At 30.7% G+C, this 18,306-nt stretch overlaps 2 protein-coding genes across 2 annotated transcripts; one reads left to right on the top strand and one right to left on the bottom strand.

The window, feature by feature from the left end:
• Nucleotides 1-614: 614 nt before the first annotated feature.
• Nucleotides 615-1,473, top strand: LOC133672790 (uncharacterized). The gene is made up of 3 exons (XM_062093320.1): nt 615-739; nt 879-1,047; nt 1,150-1,473. Exons 1-3 carry the CDS (start codon nt 642-644, stop codon nt 1,258-1,260), a joined length of 378 nt encoding a protein of 125 aa, XP_061949304.1. The 5' UTR covers nt 615-641; the 3' UTR covers nt 1,261-1,473.
• Nucleotides 1,474-4,542: 3,069 nt separating this feature from the next.
• Nucleotides 4,543-6,943, bottom strand: LOC133672866 (probable indole-3-acetic acid-amido synthetase GH3.1). Its single transcript, XM_062093416.1, has 3 exons — nt 6,526-6,943; nt 6,317-6,418; nt 4,543-6,195 (listed from the first exon to the last, which is right to left on the bottom strand). The coding sequence occupies exons 1-3, from the start codon at nt 6,840-6,842 to the stop codon at nt 4,821-4,823; spliced, it is 1,794 nt and encodes a 597-aa protein (XP_061949400.1). The 5' UTR covers nt 6,843-6,943; the 3' UTR covers nt 4,543-4,820.
• Between the last annotated feature and the right edge of the window lie 11,363 nt (nt 6,944-18,306).

Consider the following 18,306-nt stretch of genomic DNA (forward strand, 5'->3'; position numbering starts at 1 on the left):
AATCCTCGTTATTTGTTTTATGTTTATTTTGATCCTTCTTTTAATTGTATTTTACAATAACTGTAAATCAAATCTTGTTTTTTTAAATTTATCTCTTATTTAACTCTATAATCTTCCCAAACACCTTGTAACAAACATTGTAAGTGTTCGAGGAAAAGACAACATTTTAAGTAATTATGGATTTTAAGATTCCGATGGAAACCACAGTTGTCTTTTCTCTCATGTGAGCGGTTACTAACACAACTAGACACTGTATTTTTTTTTAACAGTTGTTCATTGTACTTATCATATCTCTCTGTATTTAAGTTTTAATTATGGTTTCATATTTAATTCCTTGCAATCAAATCTTATAAATTCCTAACTTTGAGGCAGCATAACTGTAGTACTTTCTATAATTGTCATTCAATCATCTTTACAGTACTATCAGATGTTTGGCAGCAAGTTTTAGAGGTAAAACAGTACTATATATTGTAATTATAGGTGTTTCCCCTAATTAATCTGTAGATCATTATTATGAATTGTCAAAATAACAAATATCATTCTTAAATTATTGAATTAAATAGCGCCCATTAGTAATCATGCTTTATTGTGGTATTCAGAGAGCATTTCTTCAAGAAATTGCAAATGACACAGGCGGCGTGATGGGAAGTTCAAGCCATAGCTTAAATGGGCCTCAACAAATTGTTCCCACAAGCCTGGTGATGGATGCTGCACATCGCTGCAATGGAGTTGAAACTTTGTAGGAGTTTAATTATTGCCCCAAATATAGCTAGAAGCTTAGTGACTTGCATATCATAATGTGCCTCTTTTAAAGTTTTTCTTGGTTTAGCCATGAACATATTATCAAAATCCTAGAATTCCCTTGATTTTGACTGCAGCAATCAACCTCAAACGTTGGCTGGAATCATGCAATCACCAGGAATGCTCCAAGGCTATGCATTCCCTTCTGACAATATCCAGAATAATGGGGACAATAGTTCTAATGTCTTCATGCCCAACTCTGACTTGAATGCCAACTTCTCTCGAGGAAAGAACATCACTGAACAGGTGGTCCTTTTGCTTCTATATTATCTCTTACATTCGATTATTAATATTGCTTATAAATTGTTAAAGATCACGTAGTTAGTCAAAGAAATCTACTCCATGTAGGGAAGTGGAAGTACCAATGCAGTGCAAAGCAGTGCAGGTGATCCAGCTATGAGTTGTTTTGCTGCAATTTCACGCCATGATCACTGTGCCCGCGGTCCTTTTCCTTTTTGATGCCGAAAGAATTATGTCCAAGCTGAAAGAGACAACACAATCATCCTCGTAACGGACGAAGATGGTGGTGCTTTAATTTGCCTATAATACTTTAGAACATTTATGTTGATCATAAGGCATCTTTGAAATTAGCTTCCATATAACACTTCTATGCGACAATGGATCGTTTCAGAACTTTATGAGTTTGTGTTTAGACCTTAAATAACCATGACAATTCAAAGATTAAACTTGAATTCAAGGTGAATGCCTTCAATTGAGGGACATTGGCAGCCTCTATGTTTTACTTTTGACGTCATTCTCCGAGAAAACAAGCCTTTTTATTTCCAGAAAAAGCTTGATTTTTAGAAATATTGATGTTAGTGAATTAATAATTAACCAATATAAATTTATTTTTAAGATTTATTTAATAATTTTTTAAATCAGATAGTTTTTTATAATTTAATTGTTTTATACCATGCTGGGCTACTAGCCTTTGGATTTTGATAATAATTATTTTTTAAATATTTTTATTTAAAAATATATTAAAACTATATATTTTTTATTTTTTAAAAATTAATTTTAATACAAAAAGATTAAAATGAAAAAATATAAATAAATGTTTCTTTTAAATCTTAACAAAAACAAGTTAAACCGCACCAAACACATCCTAAACATGTCACTTCACCCTAACTTTTTGAATAAAAAACATTTATGTAAATATCCTATATATTGACACATCCATGTGAAAAAGCAATTACATTTATTATTATTATTATTATTATTATTATTTGTTAGAGGTTCACAGAATGTCATACTATATATATGATAAGGGCAGTTTCTCCTCACTACAAACAAAAAACTAGAATTACTGAGAATCAAACGTCTTTTTAATAATAATAAAAAAATTAAAAGAAACAGAAAGCTTTTTAATACACAATCACTAGCACATTGTAGTAGTTATTGTCTTGTGTGAGAGCGTGATTTTAAACGTTTATACATGTCATCTTGCTTAGATTTTCCCTCCTCATATAACATGCACTATTCACTTAATAGTATTTTTCCATCCTTCCTTTTTTTTTTTTTAATTTCAATTTTATCCTTAAACATTAAATTTATTAAAAATTAAATTTTATTATTTTTTTAATTTATTTTTTATAAATCTATCCTAAACTCATGACCTGCATCGTGTGTTTAACAAGATAACTCGGTTGACTCGAGTTTTTTTTTTATTTTCCTAAGATTTTTTTTTTCAATTTTATCCTTCAACATTATGTTAATTTGAAATTAGGCTTTATGATGTATTTTGATCTGCTTTCTATGAGATTAATCTCATCTCATGACTTAGGTCACAAGTTTAACGGGTTAATTTTGGTTGACTGAGTCATTTTTTTATATTCTTTTTTTAATTGATTTTTTTCAATCTCATCTTTCAACATTAATTTGATTGAGAATTTGATTATATAATTTATTTTAATTTGCTTGAATTGGGTTATCCTGGTCTCATGACTTTAGTGACAGGTTTAACATGTTAACTTTGGTTGATTCGAGTCAATTTTTTTGTTTTTTTAATTGATTATTTTTTCAATTTTATTCTTCAACATTAAGTTTATTGAAAATTGAGTTTTGTAAATTGTATTGATGTCTTTTTTATGGAGTTATCATGATCTCATGACTTGTCATATAGATTGATAAGTTAACTCAGGTTGACTCGAATCAATTCAATATGTTGTCGTCTCAATATTTATTAAAAATATCTTATCTTAAATATTTATTTTAAGTCAGAGCGGATCGATTCTCATATTGTTTATATTTTTTCTAATAGAAAAAGCATTAGCAACGTCTAAATATTTTTTTTACTTGAAGAAAAAATTGATTTAACCCGTAACGTAGCATAGACCAATGATCTAGATAAACTATTGCAAAATGAACAAGAAAACTAGAACAGTACTATTTTGAATATTAATGCAAGTAAATATGAACCATCCGGGCACAGTTAGTTGGACTAACCTAAAATGTGAAATTTCAATTGCTTCAGTTTATTTTATCTGATTGTGTTATATATATACTATAAGGTTGAATTGCTTCAAGTGTTATTCTTTTTATCATAAACTGGACGTACAATATTTTTTTGGTTTTGTTATACTGCGTGAGATCCTTTATTAAAGGGAAGTGAAGTCAGTTTTATATACTAACATGTGCCTTAATTAAGATGTATGAAATTAATCTTGAGATGTATAATTTAAATGGTCAGATCTTGAGTTGAGTTTGTTTCTCAAAATTCATTAGTTCATGTGGCATAAATATCAGGGTTATTAGAGGCTTACGTAGTCATTAATTTCAGAATTTTAAAGAATTAATCGAGGTATGTATAAATTAACCCAGACATTCACAATTATCAAACGCTTATTGATATTTAGTATGAGTGTAAATCGATACACCTGGCTCAATTTAAATAAATAGAGTATTGAGTTATGAATATTTATAAAGTATTAAAAATATTTTCTCTCAATACCATCGAAATTGTTGAGAAAAAAGTATGTTGGTAAGCAAAATACAATGATTGAAGTAAAATCCATCGAAGTGTTACTCCATCTCTTATGTTATTGGGAAAGGAACAGTTTTGAAATCTACTCAATTATTAATGATATATATAAAATCATAGTACGTACGTAGTTCAATAGCAGCCATTGTTTCAGTGTATGAAAAACAATCTAAATGAACAATTAAGTTGCTCGGGTATATATATTATTATATATTGTCTTGAATTCTGTAATTTTTTTTATATTTATTTTTTATAGAGTGAGTTGGGATATCCGATTTGTTTGTATAAGGTGGGTACGTCTTATATATTGATTCTGTCTATAACTGCCCACTCTGATAGTCTCAAGAACAGTGTATACGGTGGATATCGAGGATCGATCCACTCATAAAAGAACCCATGAAATGCATGCTTCCAAACAAGAAAGTTTAAACCTAAGTAGCTAGTAGTTAATAACAACAAAACATGGATAATAATAATAATTATTATTAATTATATAGCTACAAGAGATCAGGAATATCTAGCACATGCACTAAAATCCATGCACAAAAAGGCTACAAATATATCCAAAAAAAACACACCAAATCGAATCGCACTCTTGAATTTGAAACAAATTATTTTACAAACATAATAATCTGCTAGCTAGCGATATCGAAGATAGGAAACAAGTGCTGTCCACGACTCACTCTTTCTTAACGTCTTTTCTTCTTCAACTTTAATCAGTGATAATGGAAATGAAAAAGGAAAAGAAAAGGCACCGTACGTGGATAAACAAGCATCAAATGGACAATTAATACATCATGCGCAGTGCATATTATGCCAACTTATTACAGAAACACAAACACAAACACACACTTTCCCTGCACAAAATCAAAAGGAAACTAGTGGTAAAAAAGACACTTTCAAAAGCTAAACAAATTAAATAAAAGACAGGAGACATATATAGAGAGGAGGAGCTGTCACAGGACTCCCCTTCTCCCAAGGAAGGAAAGACGAAGAGATCCCTTTTTGGTCGGTAGCCCAATTCTCGATTCTCATGCACTCAACTACGTCTTTCTGGGGTCCAATGCGGCACAGATGGACTGAAATGCTTGGACACCACTCTAGAGTCAAGCAATTCCATGATAGGAGTGAAGCTAACACACCTTGGTACCTTGTACTGATTAATAGATGCACCCCTTGAAATTGCATAATCCATCAGCTCTTCAAAAGTTCCGTTCTTTACCACCCTTATCTCTAGTGGTCCAATAGAGTTATCAGCAACTCGACTTTGTCTATAAACTGAATTTAGTGACTCTTCCATGGCTAGACAACATTGGTTCAAAACCTCCTCAGTTGGCGAATTAGCTGGATCTTTAACGAGCAACTCCCAATAAATCACATAGTGACCTGGAATTATTTTGGTCTCTGCATAACTAGTGTACTCAACAACACTAGTGTTGAACTCACGTAACAACAAGGATGCATTTTCAATGGCCTTTTGCAACTCAGCCTCATCGGTCTTGTCCGACTCGATGCTCAATAAGACATTCTTTCTCCTCACAAATCGAAACTGTGGAGCCTTGTTGTAGAACCCAGTGACTAAAAGGATATCACCTACTCGGTACCGATTGAGGCCCGAATAAGTAGTGATCACAAGTTCGTATTCCTTGCCAACTTCAAGATCAGCAAGGTCCAGGAGACGAGGAGGTGATTCACGAGAGAAGGCTGGAGCTGAGGGATCGTGAGGCAAAAACTCAAAGTAACCCATGTTTGGCATAATCGTATAAGAAACCTCTGATGGTTTGCTCATCGGCCTCAGGTTAAGCCCAAAAAAGCACTCAGATGAAGCATACATAGTGCAAGGCTTTGGCAAGCCACCACTATAGTAATCCAGAGTGGGAATGTATTGAGCCATAGCTCCAGTGACAATCACATCAAGATATTTCGTGTTGGGCCAAATTCTAGTGATAATACGTTCCCAATTTTCATCTGAGCACTCCTTGGTGATGAACTCAGCAAGTTCTTGGTTAGGTTTCAGGATTTTGGCCATACATTCTCTTATTGAAGGGTTTGTAACTTTAGGGTTTAAGCTGCCAGTGGAGATATCATTGGCAAGCTCTTTCCAGTTGAGTTGAAGGAATCGAATGGCTCTAAGAAGGCCAGATGCAAACACAGCACCAACCCGAAGCACTTCTTCTCGCATAATCAGGCCACACAACATTTGAGAGTACATACTCTGGAAGGAATCTACACATAGAATTGTCTCGTTGGGGCTTGTGATAACATTATAAGGGTCATAGGGTCTGCTTTTGAATTGTTTGCTCTTGTAGTAGCTAGTGAGCACAGGACGTGCCACTAGCCCACCAGGAGTTTTTGCTTCCGCCTTGATAAAATAGAAGTAAAGACCTTTTCCTTTGTCCAAACCCGGTACATAGCTACCAAAAATGGAGAGATTTGTCAGCACAAAATATATCGCATGACATAGTTTCAAAGAAATAAAGCACAAAGAACACACATAGCGTCTTCACCAAAAGCAAGAGATCTGATAATACTCACAGGTTCATGACAGGCATGAGAAGACTGTACAATAGCTGACGACGATCCATTTCTTCTTCAATTGTTGGCATCAATTTCCTTTCACCTGCGGAAGTACCAGAGCTGCCAAACCATGCACCGACAATTTCAAACTCAAGAATTCTTTTTTGAAACACAAAAACTAATAAAATGAAGAATCTATATAACAGAAGACTTCCATGTCTTGGTACCTGGTTAGGAACTCAGAAATCGGGTGAGAGGACAAGATGGGAGACTTGTCACCATTAGCAATACGTTGGATCTGAGGTTGGAGATCCTCATAGGTAACAATAGGAATTTTGGACTTGAAACTATCCCTATCAGTAGCTCCGTTGAGATGGTATTTTTGAAGATATTCAGTCTCGGCATTGCTAGTGAGTATTTCTTTCAGAACCCTCTCTTGCACTAGGTCTACATTTGCTGTCATATCTTCAATAAACTGAAGAGCTTTAGCATCTTTTTCGCATGCAGGAGGACCTAGCGGTGACAATACTGACTCAATAGCCATAGATGGAGAGAGATTTCAAAAGATGAAGAGCTAGCTAGGAATAGAGGAGGAGGAGGAGTTGTGAATTGTTTTGTAGAAGAAATGGCGTGCGCATGTGGTGAATATATAGGAGGAAAGATTGAGGTAGGGTTTTGATTATTTACGTAGCCGGCCGGATCTAAGAGAGGTGTTTTGGAGGACATTGGTGGATAGGCGTTGTTACAAAAAAGAAAATACTTTTGTCTCAAGAGACTGTCTGGGTAAAGGAGAGACAAGTGGGGACCACAAAACGTAACCTTTTCTCTTTATTATCAGACCAGTTGGGCTCCACATGTCTTGCCATGTCAATATGGTATTGTTTGGGCCTTGGCGTCACCCAGACCACGCGGCACTTTTATTGCTGGTTTGTTGGTCTAGACAGCGATGCCTGCCGGCTTAACATTACCATCTTGATATACACGGCTTGACCTGAGCGTGTTCGTTTTTACTTCTTTATACCCGTTTATTTTTATTTGACATTCAGAGTATTTTCTGGTGGATTTCTGTACCCATTAATGATTTTAAACATAGATTCCTTCTGTAGAAGATATATTCTAAAACACTTAATAAATTTTCTTAATGTCTGACTTTAAAATTTGGAATTAAAAAAAAAACAATTAAGGAATTCAACAAGGATCTTTATTTAATCAAATTCAACACTTGGTTAATTAATAATATTTATTAGTTGCCAGGGTTTTTTAAACCTTCCGAGCACGCTTTGCTGTAATACTAATCACTTGGTGATTTGGGTTTGTTTACAGATTTATTGTGATATACTACATAGATTTTATCCCTGATTTAATTAGTAATTTTCAAGTTAATATCTCCCATGCTATATATATTTACCTTTATATATATATCCCCTGCATTATTAATTGAAATTAATATGGAAATGAGTCATTTCGAGCCATTCCATTACATGCGTATCCAACTCAATTATGTTGAGATGCTAATTACAAAAAGATTATAAGAAAAAGGAAAAGCTTACATGCATGGTGCAGTGATCACGTGGATGGGATTTGATGTTTGAGTGATTATATTTCAGTTTTTTGTGATTTGATTGGAATTGCTGCTTTATGCTACTACACTTGTTGTTGTGCTAACAGGTTGTGTGTAGAAACGGAGTGGGTGAGTTCTTGCATTGTTTTTGGGTTACATATGCAAGCCAATATTGCTTTCTTCACCATCATCTTTTGGGACTGATTAAAATATAATCGTTTAAATAAACCATGATTAGAGACTAAACAATATGGTGATTATGTTTTATTGTCAGATAACGACGTTGAGAATCCTAAGGGAGACAAAGAAATATTCATATGATTAATTTAGAACAAGAGCGAGACCCAGAGCCACCTCTAGAGGTCACCATTAACAGAGCTCTAATTGGACAGAGTAAATCTTATTTTCTTCTATTAAAGTTTATATATATATAAATTTGTTTGTAAATCATTTTTTCACATTTGCATATAATCCTCATTTTTCTTGACATAAATGCGAACCCAGATAAAATTAAATATTCATTAATTTCCACATCCAGTGGTCAAATATTAAGGAGTAATCATTTCTTGCGCCATCAAGCATGCAGTACCCGTTGATTTCAAATTTTCTTATCATATAGATTGCAGTGAGAATTAATTCATTGAATTTTGTCTATCGTATTTGCTTTCTTATTAATGTAATCCTGGCTGGCTAGTCGTATAAAAGTAATTAACTAGAAAAATTATGAGCGGTATAAAAGTGTTATTTTATAACCTAAGATAAATATTTATTAAAGGCAAGATGAACAAAATTTAAAACTACAACAGGACAGTTGTACTTAAGAGAAGAAGACTCAAGAAGATGTATAATTTTATGCCATCATTACATATCATTTTATTAATGTAATGTTGGCTAGTCGTGTAATATGATAATCCTGAATAACTAGATGTAGATTTATTAATAGGAAGTCATGTAAAAAGCTTAATACAATTGTTTATGAACCAGTGGGAAAAAACTAAATTTTAAAAAAATTATATCCATGCTAGATGACCAACTTAACAAGAAAAAATCATTATTTTTAATCCAAATAAATAATAAGGCAACATTAAATGCACCTCAAGCCTATATAAGGCCACAAACATGCAAGTAGCTATCATTTTTCATCTATAAAAACTTAGTTTCTCTCTCACTTTCTATTGAGTGATTACCTATGAGTATCAATTATGAAAGAAAAATCTAACCTATACAAGTCTTCCATCAAACCTTCGACAATCTTTATAAAGATCATCTTATTCACTTTTGTACCATTATAAAAGCATTTTGAAGGAACTTTATAGTATTGTAGCATTGTTCTTGATGATGTCAATTTGTTGTTATGATGATTCTCTTTTGTTTAGCTAGAATTTACCAAACTAAAATTTAGTAAGGTTAGCATTTTTCCTCTTTTATATTAACTTTAATCATGATAAATATGAGTAGGGTAACTAGTGGATTTGGGGTTTCATTGAGTGGGGATGCCTATAAAACCCTTAAGACTAGAATCGAGGTTAAAGATCCCCAAGAGAAGGTTAAAAAACCCCTAATTAAAACTAAGAGGGTTTTAAAGATAGTTACGAAACCTCAAGATCAATGGACTTTTGAATTTATTTTATTGTTATGTCTATAGTCCAAATAGCAGAGATTTAGATCTAAATGTGAAGCGATATATAACCTAAGTGTCATTTTGAGCGAATAGAATAAGCAGAAAGCTATATGGGAAAATAAAGAGGGGAAAGAAATTACATCTCTTTTATTTCTATTCAAGTACAAATATTCTTTCCCTCTATCATAGTTTGCATATAGTTTTTTTTTTAATACAATCTCTAGGTTAGTTAGCTATACATGAATGTGTGGGCTACCCTCGTTATCTTTGAACAATACATGAGGTAATATAGTGAAGAACCATCTCAAGTAACATTTAGATACTATTATTAACTATGTAAGTGTGCAAGCTGATTAAACACTTGTGGTGGAAAAGTTTGCAACTCTCTCATGACTTAGAGTTTTTAAGTTTTCAACCATGAAAAAGAATGGAAATACGTGAAAAGAAATAAATTTTAATTGGCTTTTGTTCAAATTTTCCTATAAATGATACCATTGACGAGGTTTAAACAAAAGCCTAAAAAATTAAAGCCTTTCAAAATAAATAATAGGTTAAGTGTAACAAGATTATTGTGCTTGGTAACTGATAAGGATCATGATCTCTTATAAAACAAGCTCTTTATTGAGATTAGGTACCCTCGTATGCTCAAGTTAGCAAGTTTATATGAAAAATAAAGCCTAAGAGGTTGTGATGTGTGTCTATGTTTATGTTTGTAAAGAGTGGTGAAAAATATAAGAATGCTGGAAAGTATGAAATTGTGCTCTTCTTTATCTCACTGTTTAAAATTTTTTATATATCCATAAGTCATGCCAACTTGTATGGTGATAAGGAAAAAAAAAAGAAGAATAGACTATGACACCTAATTTAATGTCAATTATTTAAGTTTATATACTCTAATGGTTAATGGTGTATTTTGAATGGGAAAGAGCTAGACAAGGTAAGCCATCCATAGGGTACAAGTGTGTCTAATGTCGTTTCATTTGCTTAATTATAATGAAAAGATATGAGAATATTTAATGTTGAATACCGATTATACAAAGGGTAGGTGTTTATACTTAGGGCTAGGCATGTTATGTCTAACCTTAGGTGTACCTATGATAAGTATACCCGGATGCGTGACTTTATTTTCTTAAAGAGATCATGAGTCTATCATAAAGTCCAAAGGCTTGCCTGTTTGTTTGGTTAACTAAGCCTTTTATGAATCGTTTTATTCTCATTAAGATTTTTATATGTCATGACATCCTAATCGGCAATTAGATCCAATGACTTGACCTAAAAAGAAATTTAAATCATGTTTGAGTTTGTTGGGCATGGGTACATACTATAGCCTATTAGATTTTAGACTTGACTTTTATCTCGTGCTCTATGTCTTTGCTTTAGTTGCGCCCCGTGTTTTGTTCCCTATATTTGGGTTATGATTGTAAATCTTTAATTTATCATATTCATCTATTATTTTTAATGAGATCAAATACCAAATAAGTAAAATATTTTATTAAGGAACAATTAATAAATGAAGAAAAACCTTAGTATTTGAATTGCTAAATACATCACCATGTTTTTTTTTACACAAAATAACATTAATTCCCTTCTATAACAAGAGTATCTAAGATTTGAGATAAAAAGACAAATTATTTATGAAACTAATTCTTCTAAATCCCTTCATCACAACTACTTTAAACACCCATAAAATCCCTAACTTTATTCGAAAATAACAAAGATATTTTGCACCAAATAAAAAAAACCCATCATATTCTACAATATCAATAACTAAGTTGCTAGACCATTTAATAACTAATCCACCATCTATACTTATGACTCCATAAAAGTTTATACCATAAAGATTTAAGAGGTTACCTGATATAACCCATGCAAGGGTTGACCAATTAAATTTGAATTTTAGTGTAATGTTAACTAGTGTCCAATTTTATGTTATTAAGCATTATCCTTAATTCGACCATTGGATCAAGTTGAAAGTTTACCAGGAGTTTTCAAACTTATTATTCTACATTGAGTTAGAATTTTAGATCAATCATAGTTTTGAAAGGCATCATAATATAGGTCAGAAGATGCAATATAATTTTTTTTATTTGTTGTCTTTTGACTTGTGGATTTTTTATTTGGAAAAGTTTATTTTCCTAAAGATATAAGGATATTCAACAAGATATTTTTAGGAGTTTTTTTAGTTTTACAAGGATATTTAATGAGTAGCAATATAATTTTCAAGTGTGTCAAATATTCTTTTAATGTTCTAAAATCAATCCTTTTCTTATAAGGATTCGTTACTTATCCTAACTACACAAGAAAAAGAGGGCTTGTGGTATTTAATGGTAAAAAAAAACTAAAGGGAAGGAGCTATTACAAATATTTTAATGCTTATTTAGGAGAGTTAAAGTTGGTTTTGGACTAACAAACATAAATTTTAATCCGATTGTTGAATTGAACTGAAATTTTATTATAAGTTTCCAATTGGACATCGAGAATGCCTTGAAATAAGGTCCAAAAGCTACTATGTGAGATTTGTATTAGTTTCCTAGTTGATTTAGGATTTTTTTTCATATTTTATTTACAATTCTTTTATTATATTTTTAGAATTGTTTAGGACATTTTTTTACCTAACATAAATAAGTTTATTTATCTTGTACTTAGTTTTTTTTCCTTTGCAGACATGAATTATTGAATAAAATTGGTATTTTGCTTAGAGCAACATGTTTTTCTCTTTGTTTAAATGAAGAATAATTGAACTTATCAAAGTATAATTAACTTTCTAGCATTCTTCCTTATACTTCTCATTTATGATTCGCTAATTATTGGGTAGGGGTTTATTCCAATAATATTAGTAACTTAGTTCAGGTAATCATTGTGTCACACTTCTTATCAAACTTGATTCTTTGGCTTTTTAGCATTTGTCTTTCTTACATATGGGTTATATGATTACATGATCACGGGGTTCATATCAGTACCATTAAGAAGAAACTATGTGACCATCTCTTTTATATTCTTTGTCTCTATAAGAAGAACAAAAGATGGGGAATAGGATCTAATAAACCCTTCATAGGGTTGTATTGTTAGGATATTTATGAAACTATAAATGTTTTATAACCTCCTTTAATACTAGGAAATTAATAGGTTTGTCAATTAGTGTTTTGCTTATAAGGCTAAATTAACATATTTGAACGCCATGTTTCATATATTCTTCATTAAAAAAGATGATTTAGGAACAAAAAGAAAAGAAAAGGTTAACTTTTTTTTAATAAATTTTGCTTCTTTTAAGAGAAAAAACATCTTTAACAAATTTTAACAAAGTTTATTTTAGGGTAAGAATTTTTTTTTAATTTGAAGAGTTAGATATGTTATATATGTAACAAACTTTTTATTTCTTCATATTATTTTTACTCTCTCTCTCTCTCTCTCTCTCTCTCTCACACACACACACACACACACACACACACACACACACACACACACACACACACACACACTTAGTGTGTATGTAAAAGTTGTTGCAAATAAGTTTTCTGTGACTAGCGAAAGGAGCTTAATTTAGCACTTGCGAGTATTGGAATGGGAAGTATAGTTATGCTCAATGCATGAACAATAATAAAATATGGGATCATGGAAGATAATATGTATTTATAATTGATATATATGATGCTTACACATTCCATTTCTACTCTTATTTAAATTTTATATAAGTTTTAAAAGATAAATTATAAAAATATTTTTCCTATAATTTTTTTAAAGACAACATATTAATAAAATATTTATTTTAATACACATAAATATTGTATTAATCGATTAATTCCATTCTAATGAGCTCAATATGTTACTTGGAATTAAGGTATTGCAAAATTTCAATGAAAATCTTAGTGTTCCATATTATTTTTGTTTTTTGTTTTCAAAAATTTAAAACTAGCAACAAGTTTCCATCATCACTACAAGATTTAACAGTTTTACCTATGAAATTTTTTTTGTCGACATAAGATACATATTCCGTCAGTAATTAATTTACCAACGAAATTACTGATGGAAATGCTCCGTCGGTGAATCTTTCATCGATAATTTTTTATCTGTAAGTAAATTCATTGGTAATAAAAAAATATTATTACCGATGGATTTACTGATGGAATAGATGCGTTAAAAAAAATTATCCGCTTTATTCCGTCGGTAATTATTTAAAAACATTTTAAAAAATCCATTTTAAAAAATTATAAAGTAATTAAATTAACATAAATCAACACTTTATAATATATACTAAAAATGCTTGGAAAAAAGAATAAGAAAATCAACTCAAACAAATTTACAGCAAATAAATAAAACAAAAAAATAAATTCAACGAAAAAAATTCATATGAAAAAAATGAAGTTGCAATTGTTAAAAATTTAAAAATCATAAAAATAAATCAACTAAAAATTGATCTCATATGAAAAAACAATCTCACAACAACATTTATACAATTATTAAGAACAAAAACAATTAAAAATAATAATAAAAAATATAGTGAAAAAAATCATGAAAAAAAAATAAAAAATAAAAAATTTACCTTAATGTAGTTGCAAGTGAAGCTAAGGAGAGAAATTTTTTTTCATAAAGCATATTAATTAAAAAAAAAAACTAAGAGGATAAAAAAAGAAAGAAGAAGAAGACATACCAAATCATGAAGGATAATAGAAGGAGATGAGGATAGAAGAGAAGAGAAAGAAATAGATATTGATGTTTTTTTACATATAGTGAAGAAGAAGAAGAAATGAGTCTGTCTCTTGTGAAATAAGGGGATTCAAGATTTTTATTGGGGTGCGTTAGCGACAGAATTACAGACGGATAATTAAATATTAATATTTTTTAATTATTCCATCGATAATTCCGTCTGTAATATTTAATTTAAATTTTTAATTTCATAAAAAGTTTTCAGAAACCACCTACAATCACCGACGATTTTTCAATCCGTCGATGATTCCGTCAGTAATATTTAAATGAAATTTTAAATTAATTGAATTTTTTCAAAAAAACCACCAAATAACACCGACGACTTTTCAATCTGTCGGTGATTTTATCCATAAAGAATAACAATTAACAGTGCAATTGGAAAGTGAACAATTCTGGAGCTCTCTGGAAAAGACCGACGAAAAATTCCGTCGGTGATTTCCTTTGTAATGGACATGATGAACAGTGTTCACAGTTTACCAACGAATTTGCCGACGGAATTTACCGACGGAAATTCCATTGGTAAAAATATTATTTTTTTCTTTGGTTTATTTTTTTCCACTGTAATTCTTTTAGTATATACCGAGAGAATATTTCCATTTGTATTTATTGATTTTCTAGTAGTACATATTATCAGAATGCCTCTTCAATCTTTTAGCCGGTAAATTATAATCAAATTTTCACAAAAACAATAATGATTTTTTAAAATAAAATTATAACACGTGAGGTTTAATAACCTGTTCATATTATTTCTCATAACATGCCAGTTGAATAAAGAAAAACTTGGTTTTCGTGATATAGGGTATGCGTATTTTAATTAAAGCATAAATTAAATTAAGCATGTATCTCCATCAATCGAAAATAAAAAATCTGAAGGATGAATAATAATTATTTTTCAATGAAAAACAATATACATTAAGAAAAAGTTGTTCCTCGTCCGTCAAGTTTATATATATCTGGGAATTTGTGAGCTAATCAACACGAAGACTTTGTGTGTTAATATATAAATCTAATATTCATTGGGTCATACCATATGATTAAGTCATATTTTGTAACAAAATGTACATGAGACATTGACCTCCCAACCACCGCCTATACATGCAAATAATAGTTAACTAAAAAAAAAAAGAAGTTAACTAAAGCAACCATGTTCAGTGGCCTAGCGGTCCTAGTAGGGAATTTCATGTCTCTGCACCCTATGTTCAAATCTTTGTATGCATGTTTGTCATCCCCGCGGTATCTTACCTGCCTGCTAGGCTTATAGGGTGTTTAGTGGGTCCGAGGATTAGTCGTGGTGCGTATAAACTGGCCCGGACACCCCGTATTATAAAAAAATAATAAAATAATAATAGTTAATTAAAATGTATTTATTTTAAAAAATGACAATGGATGGAGGTTGAGATGCAAATCTTTAATTATTTCTAAGATGTACATATTTTGAAAAATGATTAATGAACAGTACGATCCTTAATACAGTTAATTAATCCAGGGATAATATCATAGCTAGCGAGGCATTCATTGCAGTGGAAGTTTCAGTTGAAAAAACGTAACCATTCGGATTGAATAAATTAACGGAGTCCATGAAGTTCTTCTTCTTCACACCGACATCCATGAGACTAGTCTCTTGTTATGAGATGCTGCGGCATAAAACTAACCCTGTCAACCCTTCTCGATGGGTCACGTAATTGAACTTTTACTTTCTTGAATGCAATCAGGGAAACATGGTCAAGTTTGTTCGGCAGGATTACTGTTCACCTTAATTTCCTCTCGCAGTTTGGTAGTCTTAGGAAACGATGTATGCTTGATTGACAATTATTCCATCATGTCGGAAAGAACCGTGAACACGCAAAAGCATGGAATTCCAAGCGGGTTTAATGTTTTTTTTTTTTTTTTTAAGGTTTGTAATTAATCTAATCTTGTATATTTAATTACATTCAATTAGATTTTCATTGTAAGAAATAATAGAAATGCATCATGTGACATACAGATGACGTCTAAGTTTGGATTTTATATATCCAAAATACCCCTTATTAATTTTTTAAAGGAAATACCATGTTTTTTTCAATTTCTTTTTAACTATCTCTTAATAAGGGATACTTTTTACATATAAAATTTTAAATTGTTCATACACAAGTCACATGCTGTATTTTTGTTAATTTTAAATACTAACAAAATGCTACAAGTTTATATTTATGTACAGACAAGGCGGAGCCAATGAGCTATTAAATAAATATATAATTTTTAAAAAAATTAATTAATTTCTGTACATTAATTTTTAAAGTTAACAATGAAATTTTAATTTAAATACACTATATAAAATATTAAAAAATAAATTTGAAAGTACATAAGAAAGTAAAAAATAAATCCACTATTGAAGTTACATCCTTCGATATTTTGTGGAATATCATTCATCTATAATTGAATCTGAATTGATATTGTAACAACCTCTCAACCGGGATAAATTAACAATCTCATGTCAACTGGAAAACAAAGTAATTAAATTTTTTCCTCTCTCAATTCCTCCTTAATTCCTTCACTTAATTTTTCCTTAGATTAGTGTTTTATAAGTTGGACTTTATAAGTTTAAAATGTTATTCTCTCACTTTTTTTTTGGATTTTTTTTAATGTTTTTCCTATATTTTTCTCTCTCACCTTTTCTTTTCTTTTCTTTTCTTTTCTTTCTTTTTCTATTATGCTTCTGCTAAGTTGGCAACATATAAAAGGAAGAAAGAACTGATTTGTTTTATTTTTTAATAGCAAATAACTATTTTACTCTTAATGAGTCGTTTAGCTTTTATTTGACGGTCTTTTTTTTTAGCACTACCAAGCTACGTTCATCCTAAAATTTTAACCAAATTTTATTCAATATATTTTAAGATTTCTCGTAAAATTTTAGCTCAATCTGATGGTCGGATTGAAAATTATGTTCAATAACATAAAACTAATCAAATTATAATTCATCAAATTTCTAAATTTCTCCAAAAATTATGAAATTTTAATCCAAGTTAAAGCATTATATTAGAAGGCTCCACATAAATTTTAAAAATTACAGATTTTTTTATATAAAAATAATTAAAAAATATTAATAAAATCTTAACCTCCACTGCTGGCTAGACAAGCTTTTAACATGCCTCTACCATGTGGACAGATGTTTTGTTTTATATATAAAGCCGCAAATATCAAGATGATCTCTGATTATCATGATCCTCGTGGCCGAGTCAAAACTTCAAAATCACGATGGTATTTGTCGAGTACAGTTGGTGATCACGTAATTAAGTACGCAATATATGCAAAGCATCACCCGTTACTCTAGCAAGTTGACAACTATGTAGCTTGTCGAAAATTGTACATTGTTCCTTCCACCTTTCTCTTCTTCTTTTTCAGTGTAGGCTATAGGAGAGAGTACTTAACGAAAAGATTCCCAACCCAAATGATTTGAGAGATTGCATCGAAACCTTTCTCTGTTATCTTCTGCACCCTGTTCTATGCATTATTGTAATTCACCTTCAAAACCAGTTCAACCAGCTTAATATAACTATAATAAATAATAATTAGATAACAAATTTACTTTTCAGAGATTACCAGTTCAAGTGCTACAAATCTTAGAATTATTAAAAATTTATATAATTGTTAATTTTAGAGTCTCAAAAGATTAATCGAGGTTCACATAAGTTGACCTGAATATTTACGGTTAAATAGAAAAACAATAAAGATATTTCATAAAAAGATGTGGTGAGGATGTTTTAAAAATTCAGCTAAAGATAAATTTTATGCAGTGATCATTTATGGGATAAAAAGTTATTAAAACGAAAGTAGGAAAAAAAAAATTCTACTTTCGGTGGATACCCTCTCCAGTTCTCTTCTTTCTTCATTTAGTTCATCATATAGCCGACGGTCAGTAAAGATGAGAATAACTGGGGCCATTTTCAATGATTTGTGAATAAATTCCAGTTATGTTGGATCTGGAAGGACAGAAAGAGGAGGGTTATTCAAGTTGTATATATAGCTAAAAGCCGACTAGGCCTTACAATGAAAAGATAAAAATAAAAAACTTGGTTTTTATTAATTTAGCCTTGGAAACTGAATTAGGTCGAAGGGTGAACTTTTTCTTTTTTTAGTTCATGA

This window comes from Populus nigra, chromosome 14 (genome assembly GCF_951802175.1).
Source record: "Populus nigra chromosome 14, ddPopNigr1.1, whole genome shotgun sequence".
NCBI classification, from domain to species: Eukaryota; Viridiplantae; Streptophyta; class Magnoliopsida; order Malpighiales; family Salicaceae; genus Populus; species Populus nigra.

Bases quoted from the DNA above. Each gene is read 5' to 3' on its own strand.
- LOC133672790 (XM_062093320.1), top strand. From the start codon at position 642: ATGGGAAGTTCAAGCCATAGCTTAAATGGGCCTCAACAAATTGTTCCC. The intron at 740-878 runs GTAGGAGTTTAA...TTTTGACTGCAG, and splicing joins TGCAATGGAGTTGAAACTTT to CAATCAACCTCAAACGTTGG. The intron at 1,048-1,149 runs GTGGTCCTTTTG...TACTCCATGTAG, and splicing joins GAAAGAACATCACTGAACAG to GGAAGTGGAAGTACCAATGC.
- LOC133672866 (XM_062093416.1), bottom strand. From the start codon at position 6,842: ATGGCTATTGAGTCAGTATTGTCACCGCTAGGTCCTCCTGCATGCGAA. The intron at 6,419-6,525 runs GTACCAAGACAT...ATGGTTTGGCAG, and splicing joins ATTTCTGAGTTCCTAACCAG to CTCTGGTACTTCCGCAGGTG. The intron at 6,196-6,316 runs GTGAGTATTATC...CATTTTTGGTAG, and splicing joins CTCATGCCTGTCATGAACCT to CTATGTACCGGGTTTGGACA.